The sequence below is a fragment of the Chiloscyllium plagiosum genome, unplaced genomic scaffold (assembly GCF_037043375.1).
Source record: "Chiloscyllium plagiosum isolate Xiang-an unplaced genomic scaffold, Cpla_swu_hap1 HiC_scaffold_4, whole genome shotgun sequence".
In the NCBI taxonomy this organism is placed as follows: Eukaryota; Metazoa; Chordata; class Chondrichthyes; order Orectolobiformes; family Hemiscylliidae; genus Chiloscyllium; species Chiloscyllium plagiosum.
In genome coordinates, this window is record NW_028270142.1 from 17,711,511 (window position 1) to 17,729,982 (window position 18,472).

Sequence of the window (18,472 nt, forward strand, 5' to 3'; positions counted from 1 at the left end):
GCTCTTCACAAGGTGGTGATGAACTGTCTTCATGAGCCACTGCAGTCCGTGTGGTGTGGGGTTACCTGCACAATCCTGTTGGAGAGGGAATTCTAGGATTCTGACATAGGGACACAGAAGGAACAGAAATGTATTTCCACTTTAGGATGGTGAGTGCATTGGAGGGAATTGCAGCCTTCCTTGGAGGAGATAGGAGGCGGGTTATCCACCATGGAATTCCTAATCTCTGACCTGCTCCTTTAGCCACAGTATTTATATAATTTGTCCAGTTCAGTTTCTGATCAATGGTCACCCCAGAATATTAATAGTGGGAGGTCCAGTAATGGCAATTTCATTGAATGGCAAGGAACAAAGATTAGATTCTCTCCTATTGGCAATGCTCAGGGTCTGACATTTCTATAGTGCAAATGTTTATTACCCTTTGTCAGCTACCTTTTGGAGATCTTCCAGGTTTTCCATTTGACCATGGACTTATTCAGTTTCTGGGGAGTTGTGAATGGTGCTGACATCATGCAACCATCGATAAACATCCCAACCTTTGACCCTTTTTGGTGGAGGGAAGGTCATTGATGAAGCAGTTGAAGGTGAATGGGCTAGGTCACTACCCTGAAGTACTGCTGTGCAGATGGCCTGGAGCGGAGATGACTGACCTCCAACAACCACGAGCATCTTCCTTTGTGCCATATATAATTGGTCAGAAGCTCTGTAGTTCCAACAACAGCAGGATCAAGTAGCAGCCACAGTGGTGGGCGGCACGGTGGCACAGTGGCTAACACTGCTGCCTCATAGCGCCAGAGACCCGGGTTCAATTCCCGCCTCAGGCGACTGTGTGGAGTTTGCACATTCTCCCTGTGTCTGCGTGGGTTTCCTCTGAGTGCTCCGGTTTCCTCCGACATTCCAAAAATGTGCAGGTTAGGTGAATTGGCCATGCTAAATTGCCCATAGTGTTAGGTGAAGGGGTAAATGTAGGAGTATGGGTCTGGGTGGTATACGCTTTGGCGGGTCGGTGTGGACTTGTTGGGCCGAAGGGCCTGTTTCCACACTGTAACTAATCTAAGGAAGTCCCAAAGATGGAGAAGCTTGAAGGCTCGCCTTATCATCATACGGGATGCGGAAACGGGCTTCCTAATGGATCCTGAAAGGGTGGGAATGGGGATCAGGTTTTACAGACATGGGTGATGGGGACACACAAAGGAATACATTTGCGTGCTTTGCCTTTAAGAGAGTTCACCTTTTAAGTTCACTATATGCTGTGTTTCTACATTGTTAGAACTCTGCTTTCCAGTTTGTCACAAGAAATGTGAGAGAGATGGTCATTAGTGTATGAAACAATGTTTCCACTGCCTAGACCTGATTGGAAGAACCCAGCAAATTGGCAGAATTCACATCAAGACTTTTTGAAGCCTGTTGCATGCTGGGCACTCTCGCTATCATGTTGGCATAGCTCTTGCCACCAGCTATATAATAACCAGCTGAGGGACAAGAAGTAAAGGCAGATTAACTCAGGGTGGAAGCAACCCAGGCAATGCCATTTTGGCTTGGCTTACCACGAACAACTAATCAACTCTGATTCCAGTCAATATAAACCCAAATTAACATTTGCCAGCAGTCCCACAACTAACTTTCCTTACTGACTGTAACAAAGTCCACTTTGTCTACAGTGCAAAAATAAAAGCCAAAACAAAATAAACATCACAAATTGCTCAGCTAAACCATGCTATATTTTGTACATATTTTACCGATCACACTCATACGTTCCACTTGCACCTGATTTCCATGTCGCTTTGTCTGCCTCTTATGGACAGAAACTATTGTCGTTGGTGAAAGGATCGAGAAGTAGAGGACGCTAGTTTTGTAGCTATTGAGAAAAGAATCCAAAGGCTGCATGAAAAAAACCTTTGGGACATAGTGAGTCATGATCTGCGCTCCACAGTCTGAAAGGGTTGTGGAGGCAATTACAATGGTAACTTTCAGAGGCATTTGGATAAGACCTGAAGTGCCTCACCTGATCATTACCAAATTGTTTCTATCAGGGCCGCAGGCACAATTATAAGGAAATTCCTTTTCACCACATTTGTTTTGTACTGGTGAATAATGATAAAGGAATTCACCAAAGAAGGTACACTCTTAATTAAGCAGCAAGCACTTATTGGTAATTGCTACCAATATAACAACCAAATTACTGGCTAAAGCCTTATCAATACTTCCTTCAAGTATCGAAAGTTTTAAGATTCCTCAAAGGTTTAAGGATGTACTTACTATTTTTCTTCTCTATTTTAAGGTAATAAGGGTGGTATATAATGTACAAACAATATGTTACTTCACTTTTCACACCTCCTTGCATGGAATAGAATTCTTAATAGATGAAAGTAAATAACAAATGCTAAATACTTACATATATACTGTGACTATAAATTAAATTGAGATGTGAGATCATTTTTTGGTAGTTAAGGAAATTTGAATGTGGAGTGTAATGTATAATCTGTACACATATCCAACCTCATAAGCTTGGACATGGCCTGGATGGGATTCAGCGTCCATCAGTTCATCTCCTGCTAGATCAATTCCCACAACACCAGCATTTCGATACTTCTGACAAAGCTCAACAATTTCAAGAGACCATGCTGAAGAGACAGAAAAAGAAAATTAAGTTCTACATAGCTAACCATTGTTTCCCCCAGTGCTTGGTGCTAAGTAGGCATGCAACATGCCAATTTCACAACGAGTCACTAAGCCAAGGGTATGCACAATGTGCAGCTGCTGCTGTGTCGGTTTAAGGACCTGTGTCTCTAGTTGCTGTCTGGTCAGGTAGCAGGTTGGCTCAGTGGTTAGCACTGCTGCGCCAAAGTGCCAAGGACCTGGGTTCAATTCCACCATGGGCAACTGTTTGCATGTTCTCCCTGTGTCCCTGTGGGTTTTCTCTGGGTGATCTGGTTTCCTCTCAGTCCAAAGCTGTGCTGGTTAGGTGGATTAGGAATGGGAAAAGCATGGTTATAGGGTAGGGCGATGGGTTGGGATGCTCTTGGAATGGGTCTCCTTCCATACTGTAGGGATTCAATGAAATGAACACTGGCTTCCCTCACTGGTTAAATAAAGGTCGTGAGCTTGTACAGGATTATTTGCAGAAAATGACCTGACAGCATTTGATTTGATCATGCTTGGCAAAATATGACAAGGACACTTAGGAAAATAAACAATTTATGTGAGGAAAAGACTCCTTAAATATTTGCATCCTCAATAAAGTTGAAACCCTGCATATGAGTGCAAAATTGTTGACAACCAGTTTCAACATCTACACAAACTCTTGAGATTATCATCATAGATGTTAGTCTTCAGGCAGTTTAATTCCCTTCACAAGATATGAAGTAACAGTTAATCACATTGGACACGGCATGAGTCCCACCAATATTATGACTGTAGTATTGAAAGTAAATGTAATCATCAATCACAGGCTCATTTCAGCTTATAACAGTGATATTAGCAGTAATTTACTTTGTTATTTATATGGACATTAGGCAAAATACATTTTGCCTATTAGAAAGGAGGCAGGAATATATTAACTTTCCAAAGCAGGCTGCTGATTACGGGGAGTAGGAGATAGTGAGCACTGCAGATGCTGGAGATCAGAATTGAGAGTGTGGTGCTCGAAAAGCACAGCAGGTCAGGCAGCATCCGAGGAGCAGGAGAATCGATGTTTCGGGCATAAGGCCTTCATCAGGAATTTCCTAATGAAGGACTTATGCCCAAAATGTCGATTCTCCTGCTCCTCGGATGCTGCCTGACCTGCTGTGCTTTTCCAACACACACTCTTAGCTCTGATTAGGATGAGTGACCTGCACTCTTGCCCCATCAAGTTCCTGCTGGTTGGGTAACAGGAAGGCACAGCACAATTTGAATTCTTTCGAACCAGTAACCAGTGAATGATATTTGGTTTTCTGTAATTGGTGTGAAACTTTCATACTGAAGGTGAATTCACTCTCCTTTGAGTGGCTAACTCAAAAGAGTTCAAGACAAAATTAATAGTGGCCTGAAGCACACATTTGAATAACTGCAATCTTTCCCATTGCTAAATTTCTTAGTATTGCACCTACTTAATGCTGAGGGAATAGATGCATAGTATTCCAGATACTTGAACAACTATTGAAACTGCAATTGCATAGTCATACAAACATCTGATAAGCAATACAATGTCTACATTTATTGTCAGTTACAGAAACACACTTTAAAAAAAAACTTTAAAACTACAAAAAAACAACTATTAAACATCTCTAAAAATGCCATGATCTAAATTGTAGAAAAGAAAATTACCTTCCATGTGACGTATGCAACAGAGAATTGATCTCACTTTAATGCCGAAGTCACATTGCCCTCTCTGAAAGCCCTGATTAACAAGATGAACAACTTCATCTGGGCTTACATCACCTCTAGGAAACAAAATTTGATATTTAAATTGAACATGATTGAAACTACACTTTTCACAACTTAAAAAGTTATTTTCAAACTATTGTTACATTATAAGAAGGCTGGGCTTTGATGCCCTAAAGAAGGGTTATGCCCGAAACATTTACTCTCTTGCTTGTCAGATGCTGCCTGACTTGCTGTGCTTTTTCCAATGCTACACTTTATCAACTTTGATGCCCTGAAGCAGAATTCTGCCTGATTCTGATGAAGCCCAAAATGAATACATGTAGTATACACCACAAATAGACCATCTAGTTCAATTGGGCTTTGCTAGTGTTTATACTTTGTACCAGTATCTTCCCATTTCAACTACATTTCCACAGCCTTTCACCTTATCTATTTATTGTCTTTTCTCCTCACAGGAGTTTACCTAGCCTCCTTCTAAAAGTTCTAATTTATTTCTCTCAACCCTTTTATGTGTTGATAAGTCCCACATTCTAAGCACTTTGAGTACAGAATGTTTTCCTTATTTGACTATTGGATTTATTTGGATCCGTATGTATTTATGGCCCACAAGTCTTCTACAAATTGAATTATTTGCTTCACAACCACTCTGCAATCTAACTCAAATCATTCTGATGAAGGGCTTCTGCCCAAAATGTCGATTTTCCTGCTCCTGCCTGTCCTGCTGTGCTTTTCCAGCACCACTCTAATCTTGACTCTGATCTTCAGCATCTGCAGGCCTCACGTTCACCTTAAAAGTAATTCTGTCAGGTCATATCCAAGTATTCTCCCTTCTGATAGAACAGGTTCCAAACTGTTCAGTCTTTCCCAAATCCTTTATTTTACTTCCTCTAGAGCTTTTTTGTGTCTTGGACATCAAAGTAATCTTATTGAAAGTATACATTTATGAGGATCCTGACAAGGTAAATGTTGGCAGAATATCTCAGCTCATAGGGGAATCCAGAACGAAGGGATAACATTTTAAAGTGAAGGATTTCCCATTTAAAACAGAAGTGAGAAGGATTTTCTTTTCACAGAGGTCATCAGTCTTTGGAAATCTTCCACAGAGGGTGATGGATGCTGGTAAACCAACATATTCAAGACTGAGTTACACAGACTTTTGACTGACAAGAGAGTAAAATGAGGACTGTAGATGCTGGAGACCAGAGTCAAAAAGTGTGATGCTGTTCAGGCAGCATCCGAGAAGCAGGAAAGTCATATTCTTGAAGAGAGTAATGGGAGGCAGGCAGAAAAGTGCCATTAAGGCCACAGGCAGGTCAGTCATGATCTCAACAGAGGGTGGAGCAAGCTCATGAGGGCAAATGGAACTCCTGTTAATATTTATCATCTCCTGAAGTGGACCGTTCAGTTTATCACCACCTTCGGAAGACAATTGTCAATGAGCAATGAGTTTTAGGTTTATCAGCAACACCCATATTCTGAAAATGAATTTTCAAAATAGACCTGTGGGCGAGACTCTTATGGTTCAAGTGTATAACACAGCAGTATGTTTACTACAGGGACTTCATCTATGTGAAGCTTAAAATGTCTGCTTATACATTGTGTGCCTCATGGTAAATTTCACATGAGTTCAACAGAGTTCTGTACACTATTACAGTTCAATCTACTACTGCTACAAAAAAAAAGCAAGCATTATCACATTCATTTTTAGTAACCCAATGTTCCAGGATACAAATAGAACATAGAACATTACAGCGCAGTACAGGCCCTTCGGCCCTCGATGTTGCACCGCCCTGTCATACTAATCTGAAGCCCATCCCACCTACACTATTCCATGTACGTCCATATGCCTGTCCAATGACAACTTAAATGCACTTAAACTTGGTAAATCTAATACCGTTGCAGGCAAAGCATTCCATACCCTTACTACTCTGAGTAAAGAAACTACTTCTGTCTTATACCTATCTCCCCTCACTTTAAAGTTGTGTCCCCTCGTGTTTGCCGTCCCCATACTTGGAAAAAGGCTCTCCCTGTCCACCTTATCGAACCCTCTGATTATCTTGTATGCCTCTATTAAGTCACCTCTCAACCTTCTTCTCTCTAACGAGAACAGCCTCAAGGCCCTCAGCCTTTTCTCGCAAGACATTCCATCCATACTAGGCAACATCCTAGTAAATCTCCTCTGCACCCTTTCCAAAGCTTCCACATCCTTCTTATAATGCGGTGACCAGAACTGTACACAATACTCCCAGTGCGGCCGTACCAGAGCTTTGTACAACTGCAGCATAACCTCCTGGTTCTGGAACTCAATCCCTCTATTAATAAAGGCCAAAACACTGTATGCCTTCTTAACAACCCTGTCAATCTGGGTGGCAACTTTCAGCGATCTGTGTACATGGACACCGAGATCTCTCTGCTCATCTGCACTCCCAAGAATCTTACCATTAGCCCAGTACTTTGCATTCCGATTACTGCATCCAAAGTATATCACCTCACATTTGTCCACATTAAACTCCATTTGCCACCTCTCAGCCCAGCTCTGCATCCTATCTATGTCTCTCTGCAACCTGCTACATCCTTCGTCACTATCCACAACTCCACCGACCTTAGTGTCATCCACAAATTTACTAACCCACCCTTCTAAGCCCTCATCCAGGTCATTTATAAAAATGACGAACAGCAGTGGACCCAACACCGACCCTTGCGATATGCCGCTAGTAACTGGACACCAAGATGAACATGTTCCATCATTACAACCCTCTGTTTTCTTTCAGCAAGCCAATTACTGATCCAAACTGCTATGTCTCCCACAATCCTATTCCTCCGCATTCTGTATGATAGCCTACTATGGAGAACCTTATCGAACGCCTTGCTGAAATCTATATACACCACATCAACCGGTTTACTCTCATCTACCTATTTGGTCACTTTGTCAAAAAACTCAATAAGATTCGTTAGGCATGACCTACCCTTCACAAAACCGTGCTGACTGTCCCTGATCAGATTATTCTTTTCTAGATGGTTATAAATCCTCTCTCTTATAACCTTTTCCAACACTTTACCAACAACTGAAGTGAGACTCACTGGTCTGTAATTATCAGGGTTGTCTCTACTACCCTTTTTGAACAAGGGAACCACATTTGCTATCCTCCAGTCCTCAGACACTATTCCTGTAGACAATGATGATTTGAAGATCAATGCCAAAGGCTCGGCAATCTCTTCCCTTGCTTCCCAGAGGATCCTAGGAAAGATCCCATCTGGCCGAGGGGACTTGTCTATTTTCACACCCTGCAGTATTTCTAATACCTCTTCCTTATGAACCTCAATCTCTTCTAGTCTAGATGCAAGTATCTCTGTATCTTCCTTGCCAACATTTTCATTTTCTATCGTGAACACTGTCGAAAAATATTTATTTAGTGTTTCCCCTATCTCCTCTGACTCCAGACACAACTTCCCACTATTATCCTTGATTGGCCCTAATTTAACTCTCGTCATTCTTTTATTCCTGACATACCTATTGAAAGCCTTAGGGTTAACCCTGATCCTATTCACCAACAACTTCTCATGTCTCCTCCTGGCTCTTCTGAGCTCTCTTTTTAGATCTTTCCTGACTTCCTTGTAACCCTCAAGTGCCCTAACTGAGTTTTCACATTTTGTCCTAACATAAGCCTTCTTCTTCTTGACCAGGGATTCCACTTCCTTAGTAAACCACGGCTCATGCGTTCTACATCTTCCTCCCTGCCTGACAGGTACATACTTAATCTAGGACGCACAGGAGCTTTTCCTTGAATAAGCTCCACATTTTTAATGTGCTCATCCCCTGCAGTTTCCTTCCCCATTCTACGCTTCCTAAATCTTTCCTAATTGCATCGTAATTTCCCTTCCCCCAGCTGTAACTCTGGCTCGGTGGAGTACACCTATCCCTTTCCATCACTAAAGTAAACCTGACAGAATTGTGATCGCTGTCTCCAAAGTGCTCACCTACTTCCAAATCTAACACCTGGCCAGGCTCATTACCCAGTACTAAATCTAAAGTGGCTTCGCCCCTTGTTGGCCTGTCTACATACTGTGTCAGGAAGCCCTCCTGCACACACTGGACAAAAACTGACCCATCTACTCGTACTGTAGTGATCCCAGTGCTACAGGAAGGGTAGAAAGGGAGGCAAGAGAGAGGGGGAGCGGCGTTTTTGATAAGGACTGGTATTACAGCTGTGATGAGGGAAGATATTCCTGGAAATACATCGAGGGAAGTTATTTGGGTGGAACTGAGAAATAAGAGAGGGATGATCACCCCATTGGGATTGTATTATAGACCCCCTAATGGTCAGAGGGAAATTGAGAAACAGATTTGTAAGGAGATTTCAGTTATCTGTAAGAATAAAAGAGTGGTTATGGTAGGGGATTTTAACTTTCCAAACATCGACTGGAACTGCCATAGTGTTAAGGGTTTAGATGGAGAGGAATTTGTTAAGAGTGTACAAGAAAATTTCCTGATTCAATAACTGAATGTACCGAATAGAAAAAGTGCAAAACTTGACCTACTCTTGGGAAATAAGGCAGGGCAGGTGACTGAGGTGTCAGTGGGGGAGCACTTCGGGGCCAGTGACCATAATTCTATTAGTTTTAAAATAGTGCTGGAAAAAGATAGACCAGACCTAAAAGTTGAATTTCTAAATTGGAGAAAGGCCAATTTTGACGGTATTAGGCAAGAACCTTCAAAAGCTGACTGGGGGCAGATGTTCGCAGGTAAAGGAACGGCTGGAAAATGGGAAGCCTTCAGAAATGAGATAACAAGAGTCCAGAGAAAGTATATTCCTGTTCAGGTGAAAGGAAAGGCCAGGAGCTGCAGGAAATGCTGGATGACGAAAGAAACTGAGGGTTTGGTGAATAAAAAGATGGAAGCAAAGATCAGCAAGGCAGCCTTTGTGTGGAGCCGGACGAGATGGGGGATACACTTAGCAAGTATTTTGCATCAGTGTTTACTGTGGAGAAGGACATGGAAGATATAGAATGTGGGGAAATAGATGGTAACATCTTGAAAAATATCCATATTACAGAGGAGGAAGTGCTGGATGTCTTGAAACATATAAAAGGTGGATAAATCCCCAGGACATTACAAGGTGCACCCTTGAACTCTGTAGTAAGCTAGGGAAGTGATTGCTAGGCCCCTAGCTGAGATATTTGTATCATTGATAGTCACAGGTGAGGTTTTGGAAGACTGGAGGTTGGCTAACGTGGTATCACTGTTTAAGAAAGGTGATAAGGACAAGCCAGGGAACTATAGACCAGCGAGTCTGAAGTTGGTGATGGGCAAGTTTTTGGAGGGAATCCTGAGGGACAGGAAAGACAAGGACTGATTAGGGATAGTCAACATGGCTTTGTGCGTGGTAAATCATGTCTCATGAACTTGAGTTTTTTTGAAGAGATAACAAAGTGGATTAATGAGGACAGAGCAGGGGATGTGATCTATATGGACTTCAGTAAGGCATTCAACAAGGTTCCCTTTGTGATACTGGTTAGCAAGGTTAGATCTCATGGAATACAGAAAGAACTAGTCATTTGGAAACAGAACTGGTTTGAAAGTAGAAGACACCGGGTGGTGGTGGAGGGCTGTTTTCAGACTGGAGGCCTGTGACCAGTGGAGTGCCACAAGGATCGGTGCTGGGTCCACTACTTTTCGTCATTTATATAAATGATTTGGATGTGAACATAGGAGGTATAGTTAGTAAGTTTGCATATGACATCAAAATTGGAGGTTGAATGGACAGCAAAGAAGGTTCTCTCAGATTACAATGGGATCTTGATCAGATGGGCCAATGGTTTAAGGAGTGCCAGGTGGAGTTTAATTCTGATAAATGCGAGACATTTTGGGAAAGCGACTTCAAGCCCTGGACTCCCCTACCCCAGAGAAAAGACTTTGTCTATTTACCCTGTACCCTTTATGATTTTATAAGCCTCTATAAGGTCATCCCTCAGCCTTCAATGCTCCAGGGAAAACAGCCCACTCTATTCAACCTCTCCCTATAGCTCAAATCCTCCAATCCTGGCAACATCCTTGTAAATCCTTTCTGAACCCTTTCAAGTTTCACAACATCCTTCTGATAGAAAGAAGACCAGACTTGCATGCAATATTCCAAAAGTGGCCTAACCAACATCCTGTACAGCGCAACATGACCTCCCAACTCCTGTACTCCATACTCTGACCAATAAAGGAAAACATACCAACAGCCTTCTTCACTATCCTATCTACCTGCGACTCCACTTTCAAGGTGCTATGAACCTGCACTCCAAGATCTCTTTGTTCAGCAACACTCCCTCGGCCCTTACCATTAAGTGTATAAGTCCTGCTAAGATTTGCTGGATTATAAAAGAGACCTAAGGGGCAACATTTTTATTAAAGCACTGCATGTGGAAAGAGGCCCAACACGTCCACACAGACCCTCTGAAGAGTAACCGACCCCAACCCATATATCCCATTATCCCCTGATGAATGCACCTAAGCTACACACCCTTGAACACTATGGGCAATTTAGCACGGACAATTCACCCAACCTGCACATCTTTGGACTATGGGAGGAAACTGGAGCTCCCAGAGGAAGCCCAAACAGACATGGGGAGAATGTGCAAACTCCACACAGACAGACAAGGCTGGAATTGAACCTGGGTTTCTAGTGCTGTGAGGCAGCAATGCTAACCACTAAACCACAATGCCATGTAGAGTGTGATGCATGTATGGAATGAGCTGCCAGAGGAAGTGGTAGGGGCTGGCACAATTACAACATTTAAAAGACATCTGGATAGGTACATGAATAGAAAGGGTTTAGAGGGATATGGACCGGGTGCTGACAAGTGGGATTGGGATATCTGGTCAGCATGGCAAGTTGGACCGAAGGGTCCGTTTGTGTGCTGTACATATCTATTACTTTATGACTCTCTATAAGTACAATTACTGTTCTCAAGCCTTAGCAGTTGGTTATTTCCAACAGTTTCTGTTGAAGCATTTCACACATGATCTCTTAAATCTTGCTGGTCTTTTAATAGTACACGTATATGTTCTTGTTGTTGCTGTTCATCTGGATGAAGCTGTTTTTGCCAGTGTGGTTCATTCCTGTGTCATTTGTTGTTCCTGTTGCAGCAGTTGCCTGTTTCTGTAGCTGGGTTGCTGTGGAACTCTGAGTCGAATGGTTGATGTGCAATTTGTGGGCTGGTGTGTTTACTGCTCCAGATCAGCTGGTGCAATTGAGGAGCATCCTCTGCAATTGGGCACATGTGCCTGCGAATGCAATGGTACACAGTGAACATTTAATGACCATCAAGATGACCACTGCTCCAGGTTGCCACTTGGGAGGGGTTGGCTTTTGTTGAGAACATTGAACAATTTTGTACCCTGGCAGGCTCTCCAATACTCAACTCTGGCAATAGTTTATCTTTTCAAAGTGAAGTTTGGCTTTCTGACATTTCATCTTGATTTCTTCACTGATACGTGTTACTACTTCTGGCTTCCATTTCTTTTTCACTATTGGAAGAGTAGTTGCCTGTGCCATGACATTAGCCTATTGGTCTACTTCCCATGCCTCCAGTAGGGGTATTTCCACAACGGGGAATTGCCTTGTATACACCTGAGCAGGATTTGTTTGATTTCTTCACTATTTCCTATGCAATTTTCATTGCCATCTCTGTCATGCTGTTTGACTGGGGAGAGTGCGGAGATGATGTATATTGTTGTATTTCCTAGTCTTTCATTATGCAACTGAGTTCTTCATTCAAAAATTAAGGGTTATTGTCACTCCTGACAATGTTGGGTACGCCATCATGGTAGTTATGGAAGTCAACTAGTTTCCCTCCTAGTGGTCAGAATTGTAGGCCATTGGAACAAGCTAATCAGCTGCTGGAAGAGAGATCTACTCCCAGCTTCATCCATGTTCTATCTGAGATGTTGTGTGTCATCTCTAGCTCTGTAGCTTGCTTAGGTTGCTACTGATTACAAGCGGTGTAATGCCTGGAGTCCTTGAAGTTGTTGACCACGTTTGGCCATTGGAGCACATTTATTGCCTTCCTTAGACTTGATTAAATTCATTAGTGGCTTGAATGGATGCACTTCTGCACCTTTCCTTTTTTGAGGATCATTAGTCTAAATCCTTTGTACAACCTTCCATCTTGGGCTGTCAATTCATCTCTATCTGCAGAAAATGCTCTTCAAGGAACAAGTGTCTCCTTGATGCTCTCGGTTTACTCGCTGTTGAAGCACGTCTCCAACATGCTTCTGCTTCCCTTGCTTGTCTGTCCCCTGATAGTGATACTCCTGTAACCAGAAAACATTGTTTGCAGTAACTTTGGAACAGACAGCATGAGGAAAATGCTTTGAAGAACCTTCTGGTCTACTCAAGTGTCATTTTGTCTTTTCATTATATGTATTGATGAAAACGTTTACAAATGAAGGCAGTGGCTAGATATTCTTTCTTCATCTGCACATAATATAGTCCTGTTTGTGTTAGCACCCTTGATGAAGAACTAACTGGTTCACTTTGCTGCACTTGTGTTGCTCCAAGTCATCACCTATTGATGTCACGCTGCAGAGTTTCTTCATCATTTATGCTGCACCATTTCAGAATTGGCATTCTTGTAACTCGTTGCTGGATTTTAATGGAATGCTGTTTTTATACCACTCATGTTTTTGGCTGAGTTGGCATAATGGTTCACAATCCACCAACAAATTGGGCAAATAGTTGATGAATCCAATCAATCATTGCACTGATCTTTTGTCTGTTCATGGCTGCACTTTTTTCAGATCAGGGCAAAGAAATCTTGCAGCTAGTACATGGCCTATATACTTGACCTTGAACATCTTTAATTGTATTTTTTTTCCTTGATCAACTTCACCTGGCAAGTTCTGTCAAGTAGTCGCACTAAACTCTTATCCTGATTAACAATGTCTTCTTCCATTGTGTCTGCATCCATTAACTAGCAGATCACTCATTGTAACTTTCAGTACAGGAGGATCATGAACTCTCTCATGTTATCTATGCTGAGCGTCTTCTGGAGCAGTGGTAATGCCAAGCAGCATACATATTTCTCCTGAAGGACGTCCAGAATACAGTGAGAAAAACATTGCTTTCACCGTTCCTCACTGGGAGTGGTGAGCAGGGGAGTGGGGGAGAGGGATGGGGCAAGCAGAATAGGACAGTAGAGTGAGTGACGGTGGTGAGTGTCAGTGGCACCAGCATTGTCAACTTCGTCTGTCAATGCACTGGCAAGAAACACTCTATTGTTGAATACAGTGATCAGCCTGAAAAGCTGTAAGGTGCCGAACTGAATGATGAGATATTGTTCGTTGAGCTTACAATGTGCTCTACAAAACACTAAGAAGAGAGAGGTCCAAGTTGGAGTGAGGAGGAGAATTAAGATGACATGTGCTGGCAACCTAACAGGGTCGGCTGATTGGCTTTCCTGGATAGCGAGAACCTCGGCAAGGCTTCATTTCACAAATGTGGTCAGTCAGGGGTGTCCGAGTCTCCACCCTGCACCATCCCCCTTGAGCACACAGCCAAACTCCTAACCACCTCCAAACTCCCCCAGGAATAGCATGAAATTCCTTCCATTGCTTTACTTGGAGGGATTGTTTGTGCTCCCGGAAAATGGGAGGGGTTCACCCAGGTCATTTACAAAAAGACTAGGTGAAATTGAGGACTGCAGGTGCTGGAGATCAGAGTCTAGATTAGAGTGGTGCTGGAAAAGCACAGCAGGTCAGGCAACATCCGAGGAGCAGGGAAAAAAAATAAAATAAAATAAAAAATAAAAATCGGCGTTTTGGGCAAAAGCCCTTCATCAGGAATTGTGAAGCCCTTCCTGATGAAGGGCTTTTGCCCAAAACATTGATTTTCCTGCTCCTCGAATGCTGCCTGACTTGCTGTGCTTTTCCAGCACCACTCTAATCTTGACTATTTACATAAAGAAAAACTCCTTCAGAATGCTAAAAATACACACAGTGGCATCATATTGAAGGTGGTGTAGATGGCAGAGGATAAACGGATGAATGTAAAGGCTGCTGTTGCAGATAGTGAGGGCAAGGAGGTAGCCAAAACTACAATATGAACATAAAACACTAGGTAGAACACTATGTTCTATGTTCATATTGACATTTCGGCATCAATAGAAGGAAACAATGAGAGCGGAAATGTAAGCAATGAGATAGACATAGTCAAAGAACATGTTAGCCACAATGCAATGGAAACCTTGGTTATGGAGAAAAGAAAGCATATCAGTTTCAAGTCCACTAACTCCAACAACTATCTGCTACACTACTACTCTACAATTTCATGCAAGGAATCTTTCCAATCCTCCTTGTCACATCAGTTCTGTCAAAATCAACTTCCAAACCAGTGATACAGATTTGCCTTCCTTTATTCTCAAACTGAGTGCAGTAACTGTTGGGAACAATTCAATTATTCCGACTAAAATTTCCCCTAGACCTTTCTTCTGTTAATTTCTTTGTTGTAACAATATCTCCTTTTGCCTTGGGCCATCCTTCCTTTTTGACATCAATTACTGACCTCTTATTTTCCCTTATGTTCTTTCCTCCATTGCTCACACAACTCCCACCCTTCACATGTTTCACCCCTTCCCCACCCCCATCCTGATCCCGATCCCAATACTCTTCCATGGTTTTGATTTATTTAAAACCTATTACATCTCTAATGTGTTCAGTTAAGACGGAAATGTTAGCTTTGTATCTCCACGGATGTTTTCCAACCTCCTAAATATTTCCTGTTGTTATTTCAGATTTCCAGCATCTCAAAATTTTTCTCTTTTACACAAGGTCAGAACAGTTTGTTTTCATTTGCAACCAAGTGTCTTCAGAGATAACAGAATAAGATAGACCTTTGTTAATTGCTTTCCTTTGACAATCAGTGAATAATTATACCTGTATCCTTTTGCAATGTTTTATTGTTCAACAGGAACTAAAAATGAAAATATTATGCAGTATTTGATTAGAAATAATTTTTTTGTTGTATTACGATGTAATGGTCACTTCGGATTTTAATTGCGTCTACTTACTCAGTTTGTCCCCATGGAATAGGATGAACATTGCAATTTGCGAGGTAGTGTGGGCTGTATCGCGCTTCAAGGTAGACAATTCCTTCTTTTGCTTTATCCTCGGCCAGTTCATAGGCTATTTGTTGAATAGCCTCTCGGTCACCTCTGGGATGAAAGATTAAATGCACTTTACACAGATTAATGGTTTGGATGTCTGTATAGTCACATCATTATCCAAGTTGCAATTTAGCACAAGTAACACAAGAGTGAGTACAACACTGAGCCCATTAATATGCTGTTAGCTCACAGGAACCATCAACAGGTTAATGTCACTGACTAGTAATACATATAATTGTCTGAGTAAGAGCTGGTTCAAGATACTACCTTATTCATAAGAGAAATGCAGAATTTGAAAAACAAATGACCAAGTCTCTAATTCAGTGGAAAACATTTACATTATTACGAGTTTAGTAAGTAAATATTAGTTGCTGGTAAACAATGAATACAAAAGACTTCTGATTGTATAAATGATGTCACAGATATTTATTCAGTTCACAAAATTTTCTTTCAGTATTTGCTTCTAAGAGCTGCTGCCTTAAAACCTACCTACAATATTAGACCATATGCAGACAATTTCCAACACCAGATATACCACAATCATAATTGTTTCAGGATGTTATAAAAATACAAACATCTTGTTTTGCACTTTTATCAATGTATACACGATTAAACTGAGCTAAGGCCAATTATATCAAAATCTAGCAGGAGCTGAGAAATGTGGATTGGATACAGCTATTTAAAGGGCAATCCACATTTGATATGTGGGAGGCTTGCAAAGATAGGTTAAAGGTAGTGTAGGATAGGCATGTGCCTTTGAAAACAAGGGATAGGAAAGGCAAGATTTGTGAACCATGGATGACAGGAGAAATTGTACGACTAGCCAAGAGGAAAAGGGAAGCGTACATAAGATCCAGGCAGCTAAGAACAGAATGGGTCTTGGAGGAATATTGGGAGACTAGGACCAATCTTAAAAGAAGAATCAAGCGGGCTAAAAGGGGTAATGAAATAACTTTAGCGAGCAGAATTAAGGAGAATCTCAAGGCCTTTTATTCATATATAAGTAGTAAGAGGGTAACTAGAAAAAAGGTTGGTCCACTCAAACTTAAGGAAGGAAGGTTGTGTGTCGAACCTGAGAAAATGGGTCAGATTTTCAATCAGTGCTTTGTATCAGTGTACACTGTTGAGAGGGACATGATGAATGTTGAGATTAGAGATATAAGTTTGTTTACCCTGGATCACATTGACATGGGGGGGGGGGGAAGATGTTGGGTAGGCTAAAGGATATTAAGGTGGACAAACCCCCAGGACCAGGTGGGATCTATCCCAAGTTGCTGAGGAAGGTGAAATACCTTTGTAGCATCCTTCAACAGACCACTGGAGAGTTGCTAATGTTGTCCCCCTGCACAAGAAAGGTAGTAGAAATATTCCAGGTAACTACAGACCAGTCAGCCTGATGTCAGTGGTGGGAAGGTTACTGGAGAAGGTACTGAGGGAATCTAGTTATATTTGGAAAAGAATGGGTTTATCAATGATAGGCAACAAGATTTTATGTGGGGGAGGTCATGCCTTCCCAACTGAATAGAGTTCTTTGAGGAAGTGACCAAGTTGATAGACAAAGGAATGGTTGGAGATTAGATTAAATTACTTACGGTGTGGAAACAGGCCCTTCAGCCCAACAAGTCCATACCAACCCACCCAGACCCATTCTGCTACATTTACCCCTTCACCTAACACTAGGGGCAATTTAGCATGGCCAATTCACCTGACCTGCACATCTTTGGACTGTGGGAGGAAACCAGAGCACCCGGAAGAAACCCACACAGACACGGGAGAATGTGCAAACCCCACACAGACAGTTGCCCGAGGCGGGAATTGAACCCGGGTCTCTGGCGCTGTGAGGCAGCAGTGCTAACCACCGTGCCACCCCAAATATATATGGACTTTACTAAAGTGTTTGATAAGGTTCCCCATAGTAAACTAATGGAGAAAGTGAAGTCACGTGGTGTGCAGGGTGGTCTGGCTCGGTGGATAAAGAATTGGTTGAGCAACAGGAGATAGAGAGTAGTAGTTGAAGAGAGTTTCTCGAAATGGAGAAAGGTGACCAGTGGTGTTCCACAGGGATCAGTACTGGGGCCACTGTTGTTTATGATATACATACATGATCTAGAAGAGGGCATTGGTGGTCTGATCAGTAAGTTTGCAGATGACATGAAGATTGGTGGAGTAGCAGAAAGCATAGGGGACTGTCAAAGAATACAGGAGAATATAGATAGACTGGAGAGTTGGGCAGAAAAGTGGTAGATGCAGTTCAATCTGGGCAAATGGGAGGTGATGCAGTTTGGGAGGTCTAATTCTAGAGCAAACCATACTGTAAATGGAAAAGCCTTGGGAAAAGTTGATGAGCAGAGAGATCTGGGAGTTCAGGTCCATTGTACCCTGAAGGTGGCTGCACAGGTGGATAGAGTGGTCATGAAGGCATATGATATGCTTGCTTTCATTGGACAGGGTATTGATTATAAGAGCTGGCAGGTCAGATTAAAATTGCACATGACTTTGGTTCGACTGCATTTAGAATACTGTGTACAGTTCTGGTCGCCACATTACCAAAAGGACGTGGACACTTTGGAGAGAGTGCAGAGAAGTTTTACGAGGATGTTGCCTGGTATGAAAAGTGCGAGCTATGAAGAGAGGTTGAGTAGGTTAGGATTGTTTTCATTAGAAAAAAGGAGATTGAGGGGGGACCTGATTGAGGTTTACAAAGTCATGAAGGGTATAGACAGGGTGGATAGAGATAAACTTTTTCCCAGAGTGAGGGATTTAGTAATGAGAGGTCACATGTTCAAGGTGAGAGGTGAAAAGTTTAAGGGGAATACACGTGGAAATTACTTTACACAGAGGGTGGTAGGTGCCTGGAATGCATTGCCAGCAAAGATAGTAGAGGCAGGTACGGTAGATTCATTTAAGGTGCATCTGGACAAATGCATAAATTGGTGTAGAGCAGAGGGATACAGAT

The 18,472-nt window shown here is 42.1% G+C and overlaps 1 protein-coding gene across 2 annotated transcripts in view; it reads right to left on the bottom strand.

Moving 5' to 3' along the window:
- The window catches only part of LOC122549383 (adenosine deaminase-like), a 61,096-nt gene that overhangs the window by 17,461 nt on the left and 25,163 nt on the right, over nucleotides 1–18,472 (bottom strand). For both annotated transcript variants that reach the window (XM_087985993.1, XM_043689116.2), the window contains exons 4-6: nucleotides 15,421–15,564; nucleotides 4,309–4,424; nucleotides 2,500–2,624 (exon numbers count right to left, since the gene is read on the bottom strand). In XM_087985993.1, coding sequence (XP_087842119.1) covers nucleotides 2,500–2,624; nucleotides 4,309–4,424; nucleotides 15,421–15,564 — 385 coding nt within the window. The remainder of the gene's footprint in view (nucleotides 1–2,499; nucleotides 2,625–4,308; nucleotides 4,425–15,420; nucleotides 15,565–18,472) is intronic.